This window comes from Nansenia antarctica, assembly GCF_963989245.1.
Source record: "Nansenia antarctica genome assembly, chromosome: 3".
In the NCBI taxonomy this organism is placed as follows: Eukaryota; Metazoa; Chordata; class Actinopteri; order Argentiniformes; family Microstomatidae; genus Nansenia; species Nansenia antarctica.
In genome coordinates, this window is record NC_137688.1 from 68,877,743 (window position 1) to 68,900,659 (window position 22,917).

Genomic DNA, 22,917 nt, shown 5'->3' on the forward strand with positions numbered 1-22,917 from the left:
CAAAGAGTTTTATTCTATTTTATTTTATCTGATAAAAGGCATATGAACGGAAATTAGGCTAGCCTATGTGTCACGCCAGAAGCCTACATGTAACTTCCTGCACTTTTCAATACAATGTTATACATCTAGACATTGTGGTATTTCTTTATACATATCCCAGCCTGCCTATCAATCGTTTCTCAATAAACAGTTATGTTCTCCTCATTGTCATACTCGCGAGTCCGATTAAGATATAGAAATGACGTTGTTTTATTGATAAAAAAGGGTAAAACTGGAAAGAGAAAATAGAAAACTCACATTAATCCCAAACAATTTAACAGACTTCAGTTAACGTAATGTGGAGTCCGTTCATTGATCGATGCAGTCTGTTCAGTTCCCAGTGTGGCGCGTTCAGCGCTGGACATAATATTATGGCATAGCGCATGCGAATCATGAAAGCCTATATTATATAGCTTGCATCTAATCGTATCGGATGAGAAATGGACATTAAACGGCATATACTGTATAGGCTACACAACAGTAATCACCGCGACAAACAGCTATATTATATTTTAATATGATGACCGGAATTTCTCACGTTTGTCCGGTAAATTGAAATCTTCCCGGACACGTTGACCGGCACACATTTTTTCTAACGGAAACCCTGGCGCACGTGTGTGTCTGTTTTGTGTGTGTGTGCGTGCGCACGTGTGTGTCTGTTTTGTGGGTGTGTGTGTGTGTGTGTGTGTTACTGCGTGTGTGTGTGTGTGTGTGTGGGTGTGTGTGTGTGTGTGTGTGTGTGCGTGCGCACGTGTGCGTCTGTTTTATGTGTGTGTGTTTGTGTGTTTTTGTGTGTGTGTGCTACTGTGTGTGACGTGTGTGCGTGTGTGCATGTGTTACTCTGTGTGTGTGTTACTGTGTGTGTTAAGAATTTTGTTCTTAATTGTCTCGCCTGGTAAAATAAAGGTAAAATAAAAAAAAATAAAAAAAAAAAAGTGTGTGTGTGCTACTGCATGTGCTACTGTGTGTTACTGTGTCTAAAGCCCAATTTATGCTTCTGCGTAAAATCGACGCCGTAGGCTGCGGCGTAGATTGACGCGCACCTCTCCAAAAATGTAACTACGCGGCAGTGCCTACTGCCTACGCAACCGTAAGCACTGTGATTGGTCCGCTTGGTAGCACATGATTCCGATATGATTCCGACTCTCTCGTAGGCCAAAATGCGGAAGCCATGACAGAAATGTCATTTACTTTTTCTGTAATTACTTATTAATAAAGATTTGAAAAATTATGATGACCATCGTATTATCCTAGTTTAATGTCATTTCAATGCATCATAGAACTTTTATTTACAACAAGCATAACAAAAAAAATCGTTATTATGCCGCTTTGAGTACACCGTTCCAACGGAGCGCCCTATGGAAGCGTCAGGCACAGCCTTCCCATAGCGCGATTCACATTTACGAGATGTACAATCCTGTTTATTTAGAAATAAATTATTAGTTACAGGGAGCCCCATGGCTGTTCAATTATATTTATGATAGACATATTTAATGTAAAGTTATCTATAAGAACTGTGATTGGTCCGCTTGGTAGCGTCACATTCCGACTCTCTCGTAAATGCGGAAGTCATGACAGAAATGTCATTTACTTTTTCTGTAATTACTTATTAATAAAGATTTGAAAAATTATGATAACCATCTTATTATCTTAGTTTACTGTCATTTCAATGCATTATAGACATTTTCTTTACAATACGTTTTTTGATCGCTAGTATGCCGCTATGAGTACACCGACCAACGCGGAGCCGTAAAGACCAACAGAAGCATAAATTGGGCTTTTACTGTGTGTGTGTGTGTCTTAAGTGTGTGTGTTACTGTGTGTGTGTGTGTATGTCTTAAACTGTGTGTGTTACTGTGTGTTACTGTGTGTGTGTGTGTCTTAACTGTGTGTGTGTTACTGTGTGTGTGTTACTGTGTGTGTGTGTGTGTGTGTGTGTGTGTGTGTGTGTGTGTGTGTGTGTGTGTGTGTGTGTGTGTGTGTGTCGCCGTTCCAGCCAAACCAGACCCTGAGACGGTCGGTCCGCTGGCCGGTGGCACCGCTGAGAGAACCTGCCGGACACGAATGACGAATCAAAAAATGCCTCTGCTCTGCTGAAAGCCTCGACGACGGCTGCATTGTCATGGTAATGCCGAGCCCGGAGACGCCCGGGCCTATCAATAGCCTGATCTACAAGAGGCACAACAATAGGAGAAGAAGGGCTCTGAGCAGAGGAGAGGGCTGGCACACAGGAGGAGAGGACACCACAATGGAGGTCTGATTAGATGATTGAATCACGAGCTAGCTAGCTAGCCTGCCCGCCTACCACATTCACTAGGCCTACGACACGACCACCACAACACACCACACACACACACCACACACACACACACACGCTGCATACACTCTGTGGGGGGGCCCTACGCATTTGAACGCACTCGCACTCTTCGTCAACACTTAAAGGGGCAAAACCAGGGACTCAAAACAACAACAAAGAGGTCACCCCCGGACACTTCAGGGGGGTGGGGGCGGGGGACAGAGAAGGAGGGGTGGGGCTGGAGGAATGGAGGGATGGAGGAATGGAAGGGTGGGACTGGAGGAATGGAGATATGGAGGAATGGAGGGGTGGGTCTGGAGGAATGGAGGGGTGGAGGAATGGAGGAATGGAGGGGTGGGTCTGGAGGAATGGAGGGGTGGAGGAATGGAGGGGTGGGTCTGGAGGGATGGAGGGGTGGGGCTAGAGGGATGGAGGAATGGAACCAGTCTCAAATTCATGAGATAGAGGGATGGAGGAGAGGAGAGACTGAGGTTTTAAAGCCTTATCTCCTGGTTTACAAAGACCCACAGGCTGGGTCAGGACAACCTGGTGTTGGGCCACGACAGTAGAACTGAACTCCTGAGGTATTTGTAAATGGTAAACGGTCTGCACTTATATAGCGCCTTTTTTGCTGCTCCAAAGCGCTTTACAACGGCCTCTCATTCACCCATTCACACACACATTCACACACCAATGGCGGCAAGCTGCCATGCTAGGCGCTGGCCCCGCTCACTGGGAGCAATTTTGGGGTTCAGTGTCTTGCCCAAGGACACTTCGACATGTGGCCAGCCGGGGCTCGAACTGCTGATCTGCCGACCTTGTTAGACAGCGACTCTGCTTCCTGCGCCTGTAAGTGCCAGGCTCCCTATATGACTCCAGAACCAACGACTATAGACTATGATTTCTTCTATAAGTTCAACAACTGATGCGCTTGATCTAAAACTGCCACTTCCACTGGCTCAGGGGGATGGCTCAGGAGGTAGAGCCGGCGTCTAATGATCGCAAGTTCGGCAGATCGGAGGTTCGAACCCCGGCTGGCCCCGCGTCGAGGTGTCCTTGAGCAAAGACACTGAACCCCAAATTGCTCCCAATGAGCAGGCCGGCGCCTTGCATGGTAGCTTGCCGTCATCGGTGTGTGAATGTGTGTGTGAATGGATGAATGAGAGGCCATTGTAAAAAGGCGCTATATAACTCAGTCCATTTACCATTTATGTCCGGAGGACATTCGCCGACTGACTCATGACCCAGAGAACTACGTTTAGGAAACCCAAGACACAGCCAGAGGGGTTCAAATGAATCCATAACAGCTCGTCACACTGTTTAGGTGGCTGATGTCGATGTTCCCTGGACAGCTTGCGTAAAAGCACCCATAAAACCTGCGCCTATCCTAACCAGGACCGTCCCCGTATTGACAGCGCCGTCAATCATTCAGCCGATAGGTCAACGATCCTCCCCCGACACCACCGCCGTACTACCCGTCTAAGCCTGAGAAGTCCAAAGCCTCGTTTACGGATTTCACCTCTTAAGCCGGACGGACAGGCCCATAATCGGCCCCAAAGTAAGCAATTTACCATGAGAGGAAGGGGGTTGTGGAGACATTTACCACTGGTACAGGGTTGTGGCACGAGGCGAAGCCGAATTGCTTTTCTACAACAGCCACCACATAATATAAAAAATAAATACACAGTTGTATTTAAAAATCATTAATCGTTTCAGAATAAATATCCCTCCGCCACAGAATATAGTCCCATAAACAAGATCAACCATTGCATTGTAGGTCAGCACAGGTGTTCTTAATCAGATTGATTGGGAGGGGCATTGATACTGGAAATGCGGTCTGAACTGTGGGTTGTTGGGGTATTTACCACTGTTGCTAGCCAATCAGAATCTAGTATCCAAACATGCTGTTGGAGAATTCAGCTTTTCTAATTCTAATTTTCTAAATTTCTGATTATTAATGTGACTATTGTTTACTCGATCCCCTTGTCATGTGCAGTATGTTTATTAACTATGATGATCTGAGCATATCCACACACAACGTCAATGTGTCGCCTATCCAACAGCATCCTAATGGTAAATGGACTGACTTATATAGCGCTAATATTCCAATATACAACGGCCTCTCATTCAAACATTCACACACACACATTCACACACCAATGGAGGGAAGCTACCATGCGAGGTGCCGGCCCGCTCATTGGGAGCAATTTGGGGTTCAGTGTCTAGCCCAAGGACACCTCGACATGTGGCCAGCCGGGGCTCGAACCGCCGATCTGCCAACCTTGTGATCATTAGACGGCGGCTCCTCTACCTCCTGAGACACAGCCACCTCCTCCTGCTTCTGCATCTGATCTGACCAGCATGTTTCTATAAGCAGTTTAGTTTGGGTCTGGTCTAAAACAAGCTATAGGCTGCTGCTGCTGCTGCTACTGCTGTGAGGCTCTTGGCAGGCTTATTGGCATTGGGTAATAGTCCATTATCAATGGTGCAATAACAATCTGTTTCCGGACCCATTTGCGGGAGACCAAAGGAGATCCAGCCAGAGAGACTATTTCACCGGTTAACTGAGGTCTATTCCCGATCCTACCTACAAGCAGATTGGATTGATAAGGATCCAACCACAAACCCCCCCCGGCCCCCGGCCTATTCCCTTCCACCAGTGTCCCTCTCTCCCCGTGGTTTCCTGCCACAGAGCACCCGAGAGGGGAGAGTCTGACTGGGCAGAGGAAAGTTACTCAGCACCGCGGGGATGGAGGTGGTGGTGGTGGAGGACGTGGAGATGATTCATGCATCAAAATGCAGTGGGAGGGGGGGGGGGGGTGACTGGGGTGCATTCCGTGTTAGCCGAATGATAGGATACCCTATTGCACACACACACACACACACACACACACACACACACACACACACAGACACACACACACACACACACACACACACACACAGAGAGACAGAGAGACAGACACACACACACACACACACACACACACACACACACACACACAGACATACACACACACACACACACAGAGACATACACAGACACACACACACACACACACACACACACACACACACACACACACACACGCACGCACACAGCCTTATACTAGCTCCATAGGTCTTAGCTCAGACTCGATCGGTGATGTTGGTAAACTTGTTATTGTAAACTGTCACATCCCTTTGTAAATAAACTATAATAGCAGTGATAGAATCACGTGAGCTGCCGTAAACGCCTTCATTTCCCCTCGGAGATCAATAAAGTACCTCTCTCTCTCTCTCTCTCTCTCTCTCTCTCTCTCTCTCTCTATCTATCTATCTAACACCCTACCGCAGGATCAGACCCTGAACATGAGAGAAGCTGCCATGTCAGAGTGAACATATCAACCGGGGGGACACTGAACATTTAGCGGGCCGAAAAAAAAAGCTCAACTTCACTTCCAACTCCCCCGATGATGATGACATAACATGGTCAAAACACTGGTCCCACAGAACACACAGACACTGTAGAGGACATCGCACTAACCTGGTGAGCGATCCCTATCCGGGACAGGCACTATTGTTCCCGCAGCGATCCACCACTGGAACCTTCACATTCACTGCGACAAGTTTTCCCAAACGCCGTGGGTTGGTGGAGGAAGACAGGAATACAGATGGATATAGAGGGTTGTGTTATAGCACCACCGGGAACTCTCTGGTCTCTCTCTGTGTTTGATAGATATGAGGTTGTCTAAATGCGCTGCTGCTTTCAGACGAAAAGACTACAGACTGGAACCGACACAGTGTAGTGTTTTCCGCTGACAACACGGTCCCCTGTCCTGCGATCAGCCATGTCTGTGGGAGAAGGACTGCTGCTGGTGGTGGTGGTGGTGGTGGTGGTGGTGTGATCCCGGAGAGAACCGCCAGGGGCGCGTGTGTGTGCGTGCGTGTGTGTGCGCGTGCGCGGACTGGGGGGAAATCCAAGGCACTGGGGAAATTATTTCATTATTTAAGGCTGTGTCAAATTCAAATGTGCCGTGCACACACCCCTAGAGATCTTAATATTTCTTCTGAATAATTAACTAACCCTCCCTAAATTTATGGAAATACTATAATGAACAATACCACACGCAGCAGGCCTCTCCGAGTTCCTAGACACTCCTGCTTCAGGATAATTACGCTTATCAGACGGAAGCGCGGCCGAAAGATCAAAGTTTGCACTGCTACGGCATAGCATGGAGATGTGAATGTGTCCTCGCTGCATTCCCTTGTTTAGGAGAGAACAACAGAACACCGTGTAGCACTGTGAACAAAAGAGAGAGAGAGAGAGAGAGAGAGAGAGAGAGAGAGAGAGAGAGAGAGAGAGAGAGAGAGAGAGAGAGAGAGAGAGAGAGAGACAGAGAGACAGAGAGACAGAGAGACAGAGAGAGAGAGGACACAAGGGAAACTCCCAACCAACTGGACATATGGCCACTTGCCCTGGCTAAATCTGACCAGTGGTCTGGCCTCTTTAATGAAGGGATAAATAGAGAGAGGGGGGGGGTCATCTGCTTTTCCTCCCCCCCATGATAACATAACTAAACTAAATATGCAGAGAGATAGATCGAAAGAGAGAAAGAGGGAGGTAGAGAGCGAGAGAGAGATAGAGAGAGAGAGAGAGAGAGAGAGAGAGAGAGAGAGAAAGAAAGAGGACGGAGGGGGAGAGAGAGAGATTACATGGATGGATGAATGAATGTTCTTTATTGTCATTGCTATAGTACAGGTATCAAACAACGAAATTTAGGAGAGGTGGCTCCCCTGGTGTTAGGAAAGAAAAAAACTAAAAAAAAACACAAGAAGGGAAGGAGCTGGTTTACATAAGTAAAGGCTATGTACACTATCCACTATACTATACTGTACAGATAGACGACTAGGGTCCTAGGAACCTAGGTCTTTGCTGTGTTCAGGGCCTGGATGGCCCTGGGGTAGAAGCTGTTCTTCAGTCTGTTTGTCCTTGCGGCCATGGTCCTGTACCACCTTTTCGAGGGCAGCCGGGTAAAGTGTTCGTACCCAGAGAGGGCCCTTTCCCATGCAGGATTATACAGATAGGAGGATGAGCTGCGATGAGCTTAAAGGATTGGTGTCCGTATGACAACAATGTCTTTACTGCTTTATTTATGGCACTCTCAACACCAATAAACACACCTGACGACACCTAGGCCTGGGTTAGGGTTAGGTAGGCCTGGGTTAGGGTTAGGTAGGCCTGGGTTAGGGTCAGGTAGGCCTGGGTTAGGGTCAGGGTTAGGTAGGCCTGGGTCAGGGTTAGGTAGGCCTGGGTTAGGGTTAGGTAGGCCTGGGTTAGGGTCAGGGTTAGGTAGGCCTGGGTTAGGGTTAGGTAGGCCTGGGTTAGGGTTAGGTAGGCCTGGGTTAGGGTTAGGTAGGCCTGGGTTAGGGTCGGGTAGGCCTGGTTTAGGGTCAGGTAGGCCTGGGTTAGGGTTAGGTAGGCCTGGGTTAGGGTCAGGTAGGCCTGGGTTAGGGTTAGGTAGGCCTGGGTTAGGGTCAGGTAGGCCTGGGTTAGGGTTAGGTAGGCCTGGGTTAGGGTCAGGTAGGCCTGGGTTAGGGTTAGGTAGGCCTGGGTTAGGCCTGGGTTAGGGTTAGGTAGGCCTGGGTTAGGCCTGGGTTAGGGTTAGGTAGGCCTGGGTTAGGGTCAGGTAGGCCTGGGTTAGGGTTAGGTAATAATAATAATAATTCATTAGATTTATATAGCGCTTTTCCGAGGCTCAAAGACGCTGGTAGGCCTGGGTTAGGGTCAGGTAGGCCTGGGTTAGGGTTAGGTAGGCCTGGGTTAGGACCCAGGCCAGCCCAGACATATGGTGCTTTTCCATCAGGGTCCCGCGTTAGTGCAGTTCGGATCAGTTCGAGGTCAGGTCGGGTCACTTTGATCTGTTCTGGTTTTCCATTATACACAAACCGACCCGGACTAGTAGGAGGAGTAGACGATAGTAGGCGGAGTTACGCGTCACACGCAGCCTGGCAAAAAGCTTCCGGGTGTACACAGCAACAGCCGTGATTTTTTTGGAGAGAAAGAGAAAGAGAGAGAGGAAGCTATGTACACATAATAAAGTCATGTTTTTTGAACCCTTAAAACCACTGCCTTCACTTGTCTGCTTTATGAACTGTAGTATCATCATCGGGAAACGCCGACAAGACGCGAATCTACCGGCATTTGACTTACATGTAACGACGAATTGAAAATCAACGACCCCAATTGAAATAAGCCAGTGGCTTTCTTGGGTTTTTATCCTTTTAGTTGACCTTGTATGTAATATGTACTTTCATGTACCTACTTCTGCAAATCTTCTAATAAAGTTTTCAATCAATCAATGACACAGCCGGTGTTATTCACAGACAAACACGGTGCCGTTTGCGGGTTAATAACTTCGGTTTACCGGGGGTTAGGATAACAATTCAAACGTGTCCGGAAAGAGGAGAAGCCAGTGAATTCAAAAGTTTTTGAATGGAGTCGATCCTCCACTCCTCTCACCGTGGACACAGCGCGGAGCGAATTCCCTGTTAAAACCGGCATTTGACTCATGAGTGAACGGCGAAAATGGCTGGACAGCACAGCAGCAGCGGCCAGGTGAACTCCCGGTTCATCGAGTTTACGGTTAAAAGCATAACTTCTCGGGGTGTCAGCGCGGTGGTTAAGGGCTCAAAATGACCGTAGACAGATGGTGAAGTTAGCAAAGGAGTATTGTGTTTGTATCACCTCCACAGCCGGTGTTATTCACGGACAAACAAGGTGCATAATAGCGATTTTTGTGTTGTGCTTGTTGTAAATAAAAGTTATATGATTCATTGAAATTACATTAAACTAAGATAATACGATGGTCAGCATAATTTTCCGAATCTTTATTAATAAGCTATTACAGAAAATGTAGTGACATTTTCCTAGAGTGAATGTGGTATTTCAAGATGGCGGTTAGTGAAGAAATATATGGGATGGGACATGGGATGACGATTTCCATTGACCAATCAACGGTGTGCAGCGTCACACGTCACACGCAGCCTGGCAAAGAGACCCGGATATGAAATTTTAGACCCTGCTCTCGATGTGGAGCTAAAGAAGCGAGCTGACCTGGGACCGAACCGACCTGGAACGACGAATGGAAAAGGGTAACGAAGCGGGCTGACCCGGGTCAGCACCAGGTCAGCACCGTAGTGGAAAAGCCCCAATAGACTTTTCAGAAGGTTCTGTGGCAGCGTCTACCCCATGGCCATACCACTGATGAACTGACTCTCTCTCTCTCTCTCTCTCTCTCTCTCTCTCTCTCTCTCTCCACACACACACACACACTAACATGCTGCTATATTTACTTTTCATATTGACTCTACTGCTGCTATACTTCATATTGGGTTACATATTTGCACTACAGATACTGTATATACATTTAGTTAGGGTGTATCTTAGCATTCAGTAAGTGTGTGTGTTGTGTTCAACACTTTTGAGGCACCAAACACCTCACAATAAAGCTTAAGTAAGTAGCCCTGAGAACCGATGGTCCTCGAGCCTAACGGCCCTTAGGGGGCAGGAGCCTGTCTCCTGTTTCCGTAGCGTGAGGCGGCTTGGCGTAAAAGTACACCCCCCTGGACATGACGCTGGTATGGCACTGGAGGCCACAGGGCTAGACCACTGGATATGTTGCAGTGCCACATTCTGGGCTGTACACATCCTGTGGTAGAAGGACACCCGACCTGACTAACTGGTACAACCAGACATTTCAATAAATAAAAAAAATGTATATATATATACAACAACAGTAATAGTCTGATTAGATGCATACCCATTTGATATTTTCTTTTTAACCGGAAAAGTTCCCCTTGGGGTGGGGATGGGGCTGTAACCGTTTGCTGGCATATAAAATCAGTGAACGGACACATTTCTTGCGTGTTCGTTGACGTCTGTCACGGTTTCTGTTCAACTGAGACGTTTTTTTACGGAGTCTCCCACCGGAGGGGAAGGGAGGGGTGAGGGTGAGGGGGGAAGGGAGGGGTGAGGGTGAGGGTGAGGGGGGAAGGGAGGGGGGAGGGTGAGGGGGGAAGGGAGGGGTGAGGGTGAGGGGGGAAGGGAGGGGGGAGGGTGAGGGGGGAAGGGAGGGGTGAGGGTGAGGGGGGAAGGGAGGGGTGAGGGTGAGGGGGGAAGGATGTGTGTAAGTGTTATTACGGAGTCTACCACCAGAGGGCGGTAATGAGCCTCCAGGCGACTCTTCCCTGCTGTCGTCGGTGGTGGTGACAGGGTTGCCAGATTGGGCGGGTTCCCGCCGAATGGGCTACTTTTGATCACACTGGTCTGGATGAATAGCATTAGGCCGTATCAACATATCAGTGCTCGAACGTTACGAAATGCGTGAAGTTAAAACACACACCCTAGTAACTACATACAATGTGCAGGTTTTTCTTATTTTACAAACATCTTTGGCAACAGACATAGCAACAGACATATTGTAGTGACTACATTATGGGTTCATGTTCTCCTCTTACTGTTGGTTGTGTAGTGGGAGGGAACCAGTTCTGGCACTAGGGGCAGAGGGGAGGATTATTAACGTTGCAACTTCCTGTTTAGATACAAGAGTTTCGGTGATCTATTTTCTGGTCCTGTACTGAGAGTACACGTTGTTATTTTGATTAAACAGTTATCATTACGTTGCCTACGTCTTTCCTTTTTCCTCCGGCACTACACTGGTGACCCCGACGTGGATTTTTGTTAACGTAATTGTGTACAAAAACCAGCGAGCGAACATTACAATCCTGCAAAATGTCCGGGCGAGGAAGACGTTCAAACCAGCGGCAGCCATCACCATCCCCTGTCAGGGTAACGCGTGGTGCGCACACTCCCACTCTCAAGCTACCAGAGTTCTGGGACTCAACGCCTGCTGCATGGTTTGCTATCGTAGAGGCACATTTCAACAAAAGTGACATCGATGACGACGACGACCGGTACAACCATGCTGTGGCGATGTTGGGCAGCTCCACCGCAGCTCGAGTGGTAGGTTTTTTGTCTGCTCCCCCGACGACGAACAAATATGAGCGCCTCAAGGCCCTGCTTCTGGAGACATTTGAACTGTCCACTGCGGAGAGGGTGCGTCGCCTATTTGCCATGTCGGACTTGGGTGACGAGAGGCCTTCTGCGCGCATGGAGAGGATGCTAAACCTGCTCGGTACAGAAGACCCCATGATCCTCTTCACAGAGCTGTTCATGTGCACATTGCCAGCTCAAGTTAGGATGGCGCTGGCCAACACCGCCATCATGGAGCCCCGCGCCCTGGCCAGGGAGGCGGACCGGTTCGTCTTGGCCATGCCTCAACGGTCCCCCGACCTGCTCGCTCCCGCGGCCGCCCCGCCACCCGACCGTCGCAGGAGAGCGAAGGATGACGCCAGACCTTCTGGCCAGCAGGGTAACGCTGCGGGCCATTGTTTCTACCACGCCACTTTTGGCGCCAAGGCCAAACGGTGCCGCTCACCCTGCACCTTCGGACCGACGGGAAACGGCGGGGCCGGCGCTCAGTAGTGGCCCTGAGCGCTGGCGTCACCAACAGGCTGCTCTTCATACAAGACACCGCCTCTGGTCGCAGTTTCCTTTGTGACACAGGTGCCCAGTGGAGCATCATTCCGGCAGAGAGATCGGATGTGGCGAAAGAGGAGCGTGGTCCGCAGTTGGCAGGCGCGGACGGCACGCCTATCTGCTCTTATGGCACTAGGGCGGTGGACGTGTGCTTCGGAGGGCAATGCTTTTCGTGGGATTTTGTCATAGCGGCTGTCACATTTCCCCTCCTTGGTGCGGATTTTCTGTGCGCCCACAACCTGTTGGTGGACGTGGGGAACAGGCGCCTGGTCAACTCACAGACTTTCGCTTCCTTCGCCTGTACGCAGGGGGAGGCGGTCTACAGCGGGTGGTCCAATACGCTCGCCGAAAGTGACCAGTACCTTCGGCTGCTCGCCGAATTCCCCGACCTTACCAAGCCCACCTTCTCCGCGCCCACGGTGAAACACGGAGTGGAGCACCACATCGAGACCGAGGGGCCTCCCCTCCACGCCAGGGCCAGGCGCCTCAACCCGGAGAAGCTGGCCATCGCCAGGGCGGAGTTTGCGCATATGGAGCAGGTGGGCATCGTTCGGCGCTCGAGCAGCCCCTGGGCGTCTCCCCTGCACATCGTCCCTAAGTCAGACGGCGGGTGGCGCCCATGTGGGGACTACCGCCGCCTCAACGACGCGTCCAAGCCTGACCGCTACCCGGTCCCACATGTCCAGGACTTTTCAGCGAACCTGGCAGGCAAACGCTTCTTCTCCAAAGTGGACCTGGTACGGGGGTACCATCAGGTGCCGGTGCACCCCGAGGACGTCCCTAAGACGGCCGTAATCACGCCATTTGGACTCTTCGAGTTTCTGCGGATGCCGTTCGGCCTGAAGAACGCGGCGCAGACCTTCCAACGCCTCATGCACTCGGTGCTCCGGGACCTACCATTCCTCTTCGTCTACTTGGATGACATCCTCGTCGCAAGCACCACGGAGGAGGAGCACCTGTCCCACCTCCGGGCCCTTTTCACACGGCTCAGCCAACATGGGCTGATTGTCAATCCGGCGAAGTGTGAGTTCGGACGGAACACCATCGACTTTCTCGGGCACCGGGTCTCCGCAGAGGGGGTGACCCCCCTCCCCTCGAAGGTGGAAGCTGTCGCTGCTTTCCCGCGCCCCAGCACAATCAGCGAGCTCAAGGGGTTCATCGGGATGGTAACCTTCTACTATCGCTTCCTCCACCACATCGCTCACATCCTGCGGCCTCTGTACGATGCCCAGAAGGGCAAGACTCTGAAGCAGCCGGTGGACTGGACGGCGGAGCGTGTCAAAGCCTTTCAGGACACCAAGGCGGCCCTGGCCCGCGCTGCCATGTTGGCCCACCCCTCGCCCTCGGCACCCACTGCTCTCACCACGGACGCCTCTGACTTTGCTGTGGGAGCGGTGTACGAACAGTGGGTTGGGGACGCCTGGCAGCCTCTTGCATTCTTCAGCCGCCAGCTGTCTCCCAGAGAGCAAAGGTACAGCACATTCGACAGGGAGCTCCTCGGGCTGTGGCTGGCTGTCAGACACTTCCGTTTTTTACTGGAGGGCCGCGAGTTTACGGCCTACGTGGACCACAAGCCACTCACGCACGCCATGTCCAAGGTGGCGGAGCCGTGGTCCGACCGCCAACAGCGCCAGCTCGCCTACATATCCGAGTTCACCACAGACATCCAGCACGTTGCTGGGAAGTCCAACCAGGTCGCGGATTGTCTCTCCAGGGCGGTGGTTGGTGCGGTCCAACTGGGTTTGGACTACGCGCGCATGGCTGCAGACCAGGCCGCCGACCCCGCCGTCCAGGCTCTCAAGTTGTCGGACACAGGACTGCGCCTAGAAGAGGTGGTTTTCGGTGACGCAGGGGCCACGCTCCTGTGCGACGTCTCCATGGGTCAGCCACGACCGGTGGTCCCCGCCAACTGGAGGCGCCCCGCCTTCGAGGCGATACACGGCTTGTCTCACCCTGGTAGGAAACCGTCCTCACGGCTGGTGTCAGAGAAATTCGTCTGGCATGGGCTCAAGAGGGATGTGAGGGCCTGGGTAGACACGTGCATCGCCTGCCAGCGCGCCAAGGTGCATCGACACGTCAAGGCCCCCCTGGAGCAGTTCTCTGTGCCTGAGCGGAGGTTCGATCATGTAAACGTGGACCTGGTAGGGCCGCTGCCCCCCTCGCACGGATACACCTATCTCTTTACCATGGTGGACAGGACGACTCGCTGGCCGGAGGCAGTTCCGCTCTCCTCAACGACAGCCCCCGACCTGGCCCGGGCGTTCATCGCGGTGTGGGTCTCCCGCTACGGCACCCCTGCTGATCTCTCCTCTGACCGTGGCTCACAGTTTACTTCAGAGCTGTGGGCAGCGGTGGCGGAGAATCTGGGGGTCAAGCTCCACCGCACAACCGCCTATCACCCGCAGGCGAACGGGCTCTGTGAGCGTTTCCATCGATCCATGAAGGCCGCCCTTCGAGCCAGCCTCACGGACAGCGACTGGCTTGACAAGCTGCCGTGGGTCATGCTGGGGCTCAGGACAGCGCCTAAGGAGGACCTCCAGTCGTCGTCCGCTGAGCTGGTGTTTGGACAGCCGCTGCGGGTCCCCGGTGACTTCATTCCCAAGTCAACGGAGCCCTGGTCCGCCGCCGCTCAGCGCGCCTCCCTGCTGGACAGCGCCAGGACCTTCGTCCCGGTCCCGACTACGCAGCATGGTGTCCCTACTTCGAGGGTGCCCCCGGAGCTGCACTCAGCGAGGTTCGTTTTCATTCGTCATGATGGCCACAGGACTCCACTACGTCCTCCTTATGACGGGCCTTTCCGTGTCATCGAGGCCGGAGCCAAGAACTTCATGGTTGACATGGGGGGTAGGCCTGAGTGTGTGTCCGTTGATCGCCTCAAACCGGCCCACTTGGACCTTGAACTGCCCCTGGACTTGGCCCTGCCACCGCGCAGAGGCCGGCCTCCAGTCCTACCTCCCCTGCCGCGCCCTGGCCATTCCCCACTCCGACCCCGACAACCCCCCGCAGCTCGCGAGCCCCCGGTCGTCACTGCCCCCCGTCCTTCCCTGCAGGAGGACGTGATGGGCGATGTCACACCTCCTCCCGCACCTCCTGACTTTACCTACGATCGTAGGGGCCGGGCCATACGCCCTCCTCGCCGTGAGGATTTCCAATATTGAGGTGAACACTGGGGGGGCTGGTGTAGTGACTACATTATGGGTTCATGTTCTCCTCTTACTGTTGGTTGTGTAGTGGGAGGGAACCAGTTCTGGCACTAGGGGCAGAGGGGAGGATTATTAACGTTGCAACTTCCTGTTTAGATACAAGAGTTTCGGTGATCTATTTTCTGGTCCTGTACTGAGAGTACACGTTGTTATTTTGATTAAACAGTTATCATTACGTTGCCTACGTCTTTCCTTTTTCCTCCGGCACTACAATATGGACAATGTAGGAATTGGATAAATCCAGAAGGTGGCAGTAGTGCAACGCGAAGGATGCAAGCTGCCGTTAAACCCAACAGAAGAAGAAGAAGGGGGGGGGGGGGGGTTACTGTGGAGAGTTTATTACAAATTGAAGCAAATGTCGCACCGACTTTTAATCTGAAGGAAGTGGGGCAGGGGGCGGTCAATTTAACAGAGTAAGCATGATAATCATAAATATCGATCATAATAACCTGTGTCCAGACTCCGACTTCAAACATATAAGCACACGATGGCTGAAAACAGGTACAGTAACTCCGCCGAGACCAGCGTTTATTCAAATACTGTACAATTATAACTGATAATTATAAATATTATAAAAGTTTATTTTCAGTTTCTGGCACCATACTCGCTACTAGGGTGACTTGAACATGGTTTTGAAGGAGAGACTTGTGCACAGTAAAACAACGTTTCCCATCCTCGTTTCAAAGTATGTTTCATAACGGTGTTACAATACCAGTTGTGAGAATTGTGGGTGAATGTGGGTGAAATTAAGAAGCTATAATTATAATATCACAATCTGACACACTATCAATGTTGTCATGCTTGTCGCTTATTTAATTATTCTGTCAGTCGCGTCTGTTTCATATTATTGTTGTTTGTTTTGTAGTGGATGTAAAGAAGGCTTCGTTGATTCAACGATTCATGTGGATGTCAAGGTACTGGGCAACGGCATACAATAAAAGTGTTGATTTATTAAATCAAAAAAGCGTTTGATATTGTAGCGAACGGGAATCTTCTAGTGTAACTCGCCCCATGCGGGAGTCGAACCCCGACCTCCCACATAGGTCAATAAACGGTTAAAAATCTCCGTTATAGCAACACGCGACTGGCCCACATAACCGACGGCCGCGCTAACCATTAGACCAAGAGAGTTAACTCCCTTGGTGGAGCTGTTAACGGGCCTCATACAGGATCGTTACAATATGATATACAATCTGTGTAATTCGTGTAATTCATTCATTATTATAAAGTAATTTGCGAGCAGAGCATTGATATACTTAAACTGACTTTAGGAATACTATGGGAAAACACTGAAGAAGACCTCTGACCTGAAGACAGATGCGTGCGTCGCCCCTGCCAGACCGATCTCTGCCTTCATCCGCCAGGCCTTGAAGAAGGTTCACTGAAGTGTCCTCAAAGTTAGTTGACCTCAATAGGCTAGGTGCACGATCTCACTACTTCCTGAAAGGCAACTGGTATGAACATATCCTGTCTCACTCTATTGGTTTAATTGATTAATCAGCTGTGCGGTAAACCTTTGGAACACACAGTGCACAGCTGATTAATCAATTAAACCAATAGAGTGAGACAGGATATGTTCATACCAGTTGCCTTTCAGGAAGTAGTGAGATCGTGCACCTAGCCTATTACACTTGACAGTACATTGTTGTGCTTATGTAATAACATGTCTATTAACTTCTTTTTTTCTAACTTAGCATAGCTTTTTGATTTTAGCTTCAGTAGCCCAGTTGCTCTTGTTCATTTAGCAGACATGTGTTCATCCAAAGCTAATTCAATCAATCAATTATTTCACAGTAAACAGTGTTATATAATCAACGTATTTACAGACAAGTGACAATACAAAATATTATAAGCAATATATATATATAATACAAACAATATGAACTCAGACCGAACCATAGACCCCCAAAAATCAAGTCACGCTTCTCAGTTAACAGCACATTTACTCCTTCATATTCCACGTAGACTCAGTACATACAGACACCGAGGGTCTTCTGGTGTTTTCTCCTCCAGGTACTATGGCTGTGGGCTGGTGGTCCCAGAGTGTCTGGAGGGCTGTCGGCTGCTGGACCTGGGCAGTGGGAGTGGCAGGGACTGCTACATGCTCAGCCAGCTGGTGGGAGAGAAGGGTCATGTGACTGGTATCGACATGACAGAGGACCAGGTATAGAGAAGACACATGGACACACTGTATTCTGGGAAAATCAAGCCTATTATCTGTGGGGCTGACCATTCAAATTCAATACAACTTTATTTATACTGTAGTTTCAGGGGCAGGGTTTTTGAGTGCACTATCGGGGGAACGTGGCCAAAATGAGTTTTCTACTAAAGCGAAACAAAACAACACTACTCTACTAAACTAAATCTACTCTGTTTCTGTTTTCTATGTAGCTTGATGTGGCCCGCAAGTATGTGGACCATCACATGCAAGAGTTTGGTTACAAGAAGCCAAATGTGGATTTCGTTCATGGGTACATTGAGGCTCTCACGGACGCTGGTCTCAAGGCGAACTCCTTTGACATCATAATGTAAGACAAACATTTACTCAAGAAAATGTATTTCTGTAATTTTTCATGATGTCATTATCATAGCAATTGAATACACATTTTCAGAATACAAAGAAGATTGTTGATACCTTCACCCATGTATGTTTTCTTTGGTGTTACAGATCCAACTGTGTGGTGAATCTCTCCCCAGACAAGAAGAAAGTACTGACTGAGGCTTACCACGTTCTAAAGGTATCTAATCACAAAACACACTCAACACACTTCAATACACCTTCATGGCATGGTATTGCAAGGGAATTCACATTCACACTTGTCACTTAAATGCTAAACAAATGTAATTGATAAATTCACCTCTGCTTGGTGATATTTATTTTTCTTTCGGTTGTCAGGAGGGAAGTGAGCTGTACTTCAGTGATGTCTACTGCAGTGGCAGACTTTCAGATGAGATCAAAAGCCACAAAGTTCTGTGGGGTACGTACTGTAACACTGGCCACCCACTATGCAGTGATGCTTAATCCTGGCCCTAGAGAGCCACCGTACTGTACGGCTATTGGCCACACCTCGGCAGTGACACCTGTTTAAGCTTATCAATGTGTTAAAGTTCAGTTGAGGAGTTCATTCAGGCTGTGACAAAAACCTGGACCCACTGTAACTCTCCAGGACCAGGACTGTGTATCACTACTGTATCAAATCCAACACTGTTTAGAGCTAAATCAAAATGCAAGAGCCAATAACATAATAATAATAATAATAATAATAATAATAATAATAATAATAATAGTAATATTTATGGTCGTTGTTTTGTTAGGTGAGTGTGTCAGTGGCGCGCTTTGGTGGGAAGACCTAGTGCAGTTGGCTGAGGATGTAGGCTTCACCAGACCCCGATTGGTCACTTCCACTGTCATCAATGTGGACAACAAGGAGCTGGAGGCTGTCCTAGGTGAGATGTGCTGTACTGATTGGCTGCTGCTTTTTTAGAAATGACCGTCTGAAAAAAGGTTATTCCGGTTTGATCCTCTTCACTGTATCTTCTTGTGAATTACAGGTGACTTCAAGTTTGTGTCGGCAACCTACCGTCTCTTCAAGATCCCCAAAGGCACTTCAAAAGAGTCTCTTGTGGTTTACAACGGCAACATCACTGGCTCAGAGAAGAGCCTGGAGTTTGACTGTCAGTACACCTTCAAGGTCTGTATAAGGTTCTGCATCTGGAATGGCTCTGTTCTCTAAAGGTGTCTTTCATTTGTGTACATGTCATACTGTAAGTACTATAGTAAGTAATTGTGTGTGTGTGTGTGTGTGTGTGTGTGTGTGTGTCTCTCTCTCTCTCTCTCTCTCTCTCTCTCTCTCTCTCTCTCTCTCTCTCTCTCTCTCTCTCTCTCTCTCTCTCTCACAGGTGGATGAGGTGGTTCAGGTGGATAAGGATGTGGCCAACATCCTGTCCCATACCAGGTTCGCTGAGGAATTCACTTTCCAACCACCAGGAGCAGGTGCTGGATGTGGTGTCAAACCCAAGGTTTGTACCAAAGGGAGTCATGCTGAAGTGTTATGTGATTCACATTCATTCACTTGAATGTTTGACTTACAGTATTTCTATGAACACTAGAGGTTGGTGTGGTTGATGGTTGCATTGTGAGCAAAGAGCCTGACAAACACACACACACACACACACACACACACACACACACACACACACACACACACACCACCGAGAGGCAAGGTCAAGCAGCTGTGCTAGAGTCATAACCAGACTGTGTACCGTATTTTCCGGACTATAAGTCGCGCTTTTTTTCATAGTTTGGCTGGTCCTGCGACTTATAGTCAGGTGCGACATATATCAATATATATATAATTTCATACTGACTGACATGAACCAAGGAGTAAACATTACCGTCTACAGCCAACAGAGGCCACTCTGGGCCGCTCTGGGCTTGTGACAACTATATGGAGACCAGGCTTTCCTGGTTCAGACTGCTTGTGTAGTCCAAGATGGCGCCGCCCATGGCAGCTGTGGTGTTGTGGAGTGTTGTTTGGTGTGTCTGTATGTCTGGATTCGTGTTCTGTTGCATCTCTTATACAAGAGAAGAACTCTTATGTCTCAGGGATTCCACCCCCTTGGACACTTTTCCTATTTTTCTCACCCGATCTACGGACGTGCTGGATATCCTGATCAGAGGAACCGCAATCTTCACCCAGGCCGTGAGGTGGGTGAGACGCCAGCGGGGGAAGAGAGCTGGGGCTCTCGCTAGACTGAGAAGACGCGGCTCCCGCACTCCACTCCCAGGAATATTTCTGGCCAACGTGAACTCTTTATGTAATAAAATGGACGAACTCCGGTGCCTGGTAGCGAAAAGCAAGGACTACAACTCTTCAGCAGCTTATGCCATCACGGAGACCTGGCTCTCTGAGGAAGTCCCAGACGCAGCAGTACAACTGGAGGGCTTCCAGCTGTACCGAGCCGACAGGGACACACTTTCGTCCGGAAAAGTCTGCGGAGGAAACATTAGCTTGTTGAAGCTAAGCAAACGGTAGCTTGGTGAACTTGCTTACTGGTAACTTGCTTGTTGGACTCGCTGGCTTGTTATGTTCATTTAGCCTATTCAGCCTCCCAGGTATGTTCTTCATGCTATTGTGTAGCTGAATAACTGTTAATGTGGCTTGTTAACATACCGGACTTCTATTCAGCCTGTTGTTCTGTGTGCTATTGTGTAGTTGAATAAACTTGCCTTTCCAGATTAAATGTCTGTTCTTGGTCTTGGATTTTGTGAAACATATTTCTAAATAAATGCGACTTATAGTCCAGTGCGACTTATACTCGGGTGCGACTTATAGTCCAGAAAATACTAGTAGTCATGCTGGGAACCTTGAACAGGATGGAATGTCCTCCCCTCAGCCAATGGAATGCCGTCTTATCATGCCTCATGGTCACGCAGTACATACATACACATATATGAAAGACTATTTCTGGTTTGTTAATGTCTCTGTAATCATACACATTCCTCAATCTGGGGAGAATGTTTCCAGTCTTGGTAGTCAGGGGAGTGAGTGGTGGAGAGTATTTTATTCAGATTTACTCCCATGTCGACCTTTAGACATTCTGTTTCAAGTGATCAGAACTGGAGGGGGCTTTCCGATACAGAGGCTGGGGTCATGCTCAGATCTCTAACAGTAATAAACCTCTTAGGTACAGCTGCACATACAGAGGGCCCCATTTTGCATGTGCAAAGATTAGTAAAATAATTAAACATTAAATATGTGGCAAAGTCAGCCATCTTTACTGTAATATTTCTAATAGACTCAATGAGAAATAATCCATTGGTTACTAATACTACAGTACTACAATATGTGGCCATTTGGACGTGGATTTTCAAAGAACCCTGCAAAAACAATTAGAGTCTATAAGTACAAGCGATATTAACATTTAGTTAATAATTATTAATTTAGTAAATTCCTAAATGTCATGGATTTTCATTGGAATAGCTAACGTTGAATGTTAGTTGTTACTGTACTGATATTGATGTACTGTAAATATGTCCGTGTTGTGAAACCACGCGTTCTTCTTCTTCCAGGTGAGCACTGTGAATCCCTTTGAACTGCTGCTGCAGCTGAAGAGTGCAAGTACGCCTTCGACCACAGGGGGGTGCTGTGGCACAAATAAGTCTTGCTGCAACTGATGAAAGGGAGTCAGGATGTCACAAGAATAATCATAAAGACTATGCATAATTGTAATTCATGAGACATTGGTGTCCTATTCCTTAATTGTGTCATATCTCCTAATTAAATAAGTATGGTAAAATGTAATGTAAAAACATTGTGTTTTGATAATAATTAACTGGGGCGTGTCTACGGGTGGGCTGGCCCAGAGATAAGCCTTGCCCACCTAGAGGAATCATCTGCCCATCAGTGTTAATTTCATGAATGAAAATTGTAACGAAACATGCGTCAATTTTTCCATGACGAACACAAGATGTTGATGAGCTGAAATTGATATTTGAAAATAAAAACTCCTATCTACCTCTATTAGCGTTGACGAAAAATTTGTAATTTTGGCTTCACTGCTTTCCTGCTCGCCATTTTGAATTAACACGGTATACCTTTGATTCCTGTTCATTCTTTTCACTGATTCTTATCAGTTATATTAGTAGTCTTGTATAGTTTCACAGTTCAGTTTGCACGTTTTGCAAACTGCGTTTAAGTTACCAGCTCACTTGGTGGCCGTTGTTTTAGTGATTAGCCAGCTCCAAGCTAGCTATACCTGATTTGTTGCTAGTCATACTATGAGTTGGCTTGTTGGGTATAAAATAATTTTACAGAAGGCTAACATGATTAGTTATATTTAGTTAGCTAGGTAAATCTTTCAACATGGATAGGTGGCATCTTAGCTTCCCATAGAAATTACTGCATTGAGCTATATGTTTACTGTTCTAGCTCCCCCATTGCAAATCGGCGGTTCGAGCCCCGACTGGCCACATGTCGAAGTGTCCTTGGGCATTACAGGGGTGAAAGTGGTTTGAGTTTCTTACAGGAACTATAGGCTACTACCCCAACCTTCATCGTTTCATATTGTTCTCCTCCTGCCCCCAGCTTCATGCATCCCTGAACACACACATCGTGGTGTTGGTGTCGAAATTAGAAACACTTTAGGGCTGCCAAGTTTCACCAAAAGTTTGGAGTGAGAGTTTTTGGTGGTGGAGCGAACCAAAACTGTGCACGTTTTGGTAGCGGCGGCCCCTCTCTCCCACACAATTATTTGTGCTAGTTTCCTGCAATTTTAAACCAGCACAAGAAATGAAAATAATTGGAACATTTGATAAAACAAGAGAAATTCAGATAATATATCTTAAGTCTTAATAAACAAATACAGTAGCCTACAGAGTCTAAAACAAAATTGGGCCTCATCAAGTGAACTCAACCCCTTGGTCAGCAGCAGAAAGACCCTTGGTCATCATCTTATATACAGTGCATTGCTCATAGATGGCTATCATGTTATACAGTACATACCAGGGTTTTTTCCTGGGTCAGAATCAAGCCTTGGAGGTTGATGTTGTGCGCGCTCAGTGCGCCCACATTTTCTTTGAGGGACCCCCAATTGTTGTATTTGTATTGTAAATTGTAATTATTAATAATAATAATAATAATACGATGCGATTTGAAGGTACCAGTAGGCTACCAGATACGTATGCACATATTTTGCTACCAGGGTTGCCAGATGGAATTGACAATTTCCAGCCCAACCAGTCTAAAAGCTGTCGAATCCACCCGTCCAGTGTGACCAAAAGTAGCCCAACCTGGCAA

At 48.5% G+C, this 22,917-nt stretch overlaps 2 protein-coding genes across 2 annotated transcripts in view; one reads left to right on the plus strand and one right to left on the minus strand.

Annotated features, from left to right (window-relative positions):
• LOC308152296 (cyclin-dependent kinase 17-like) overlaps positions 1-6,050 on the minus strand; it is a 65,509-nt gene extending 59,459 nt beyond the window's left edge. The window contains exon 1 of the mRNA XM_080525233.1: positions 5,862-6,050. The gene's annotated coding sequence lies outside the window, so the exon portion shown is untranslated. The remainder of the gene's footprint in view (positions 1-5,861) is intronic.
• Positions 6,051-15,491: 9,441 nt separating this feature from the next.
• Positions 15,492-21,632, plus strand: LOC308153075 (arsenite methyltransferase-like). Its single transcript, XM_080526170.1, is given in 12 exon segments — positions 15,492-15,619; positions 15,984-16,032; positions 16,390-16,499; positions 16,501-16,515; positions 17,132-17,282; positions 17,510-17,646; positions 17,787-17,856; positions 18,015-18,096; positions 18,434-18,565; positions 18,671-18,810; positions 19,019-19,138; positions 21,192-21,632. Coding segments are annotated over 12 exon segments (1,125 nt in total). The 5' UTR covers positions 15,492-15,605; the 3' UTR covers positions 21,297-21,632.
• The last annotated feature ends 1,285 nt before the right edge of the window (positions 21,633-22,917 follow it).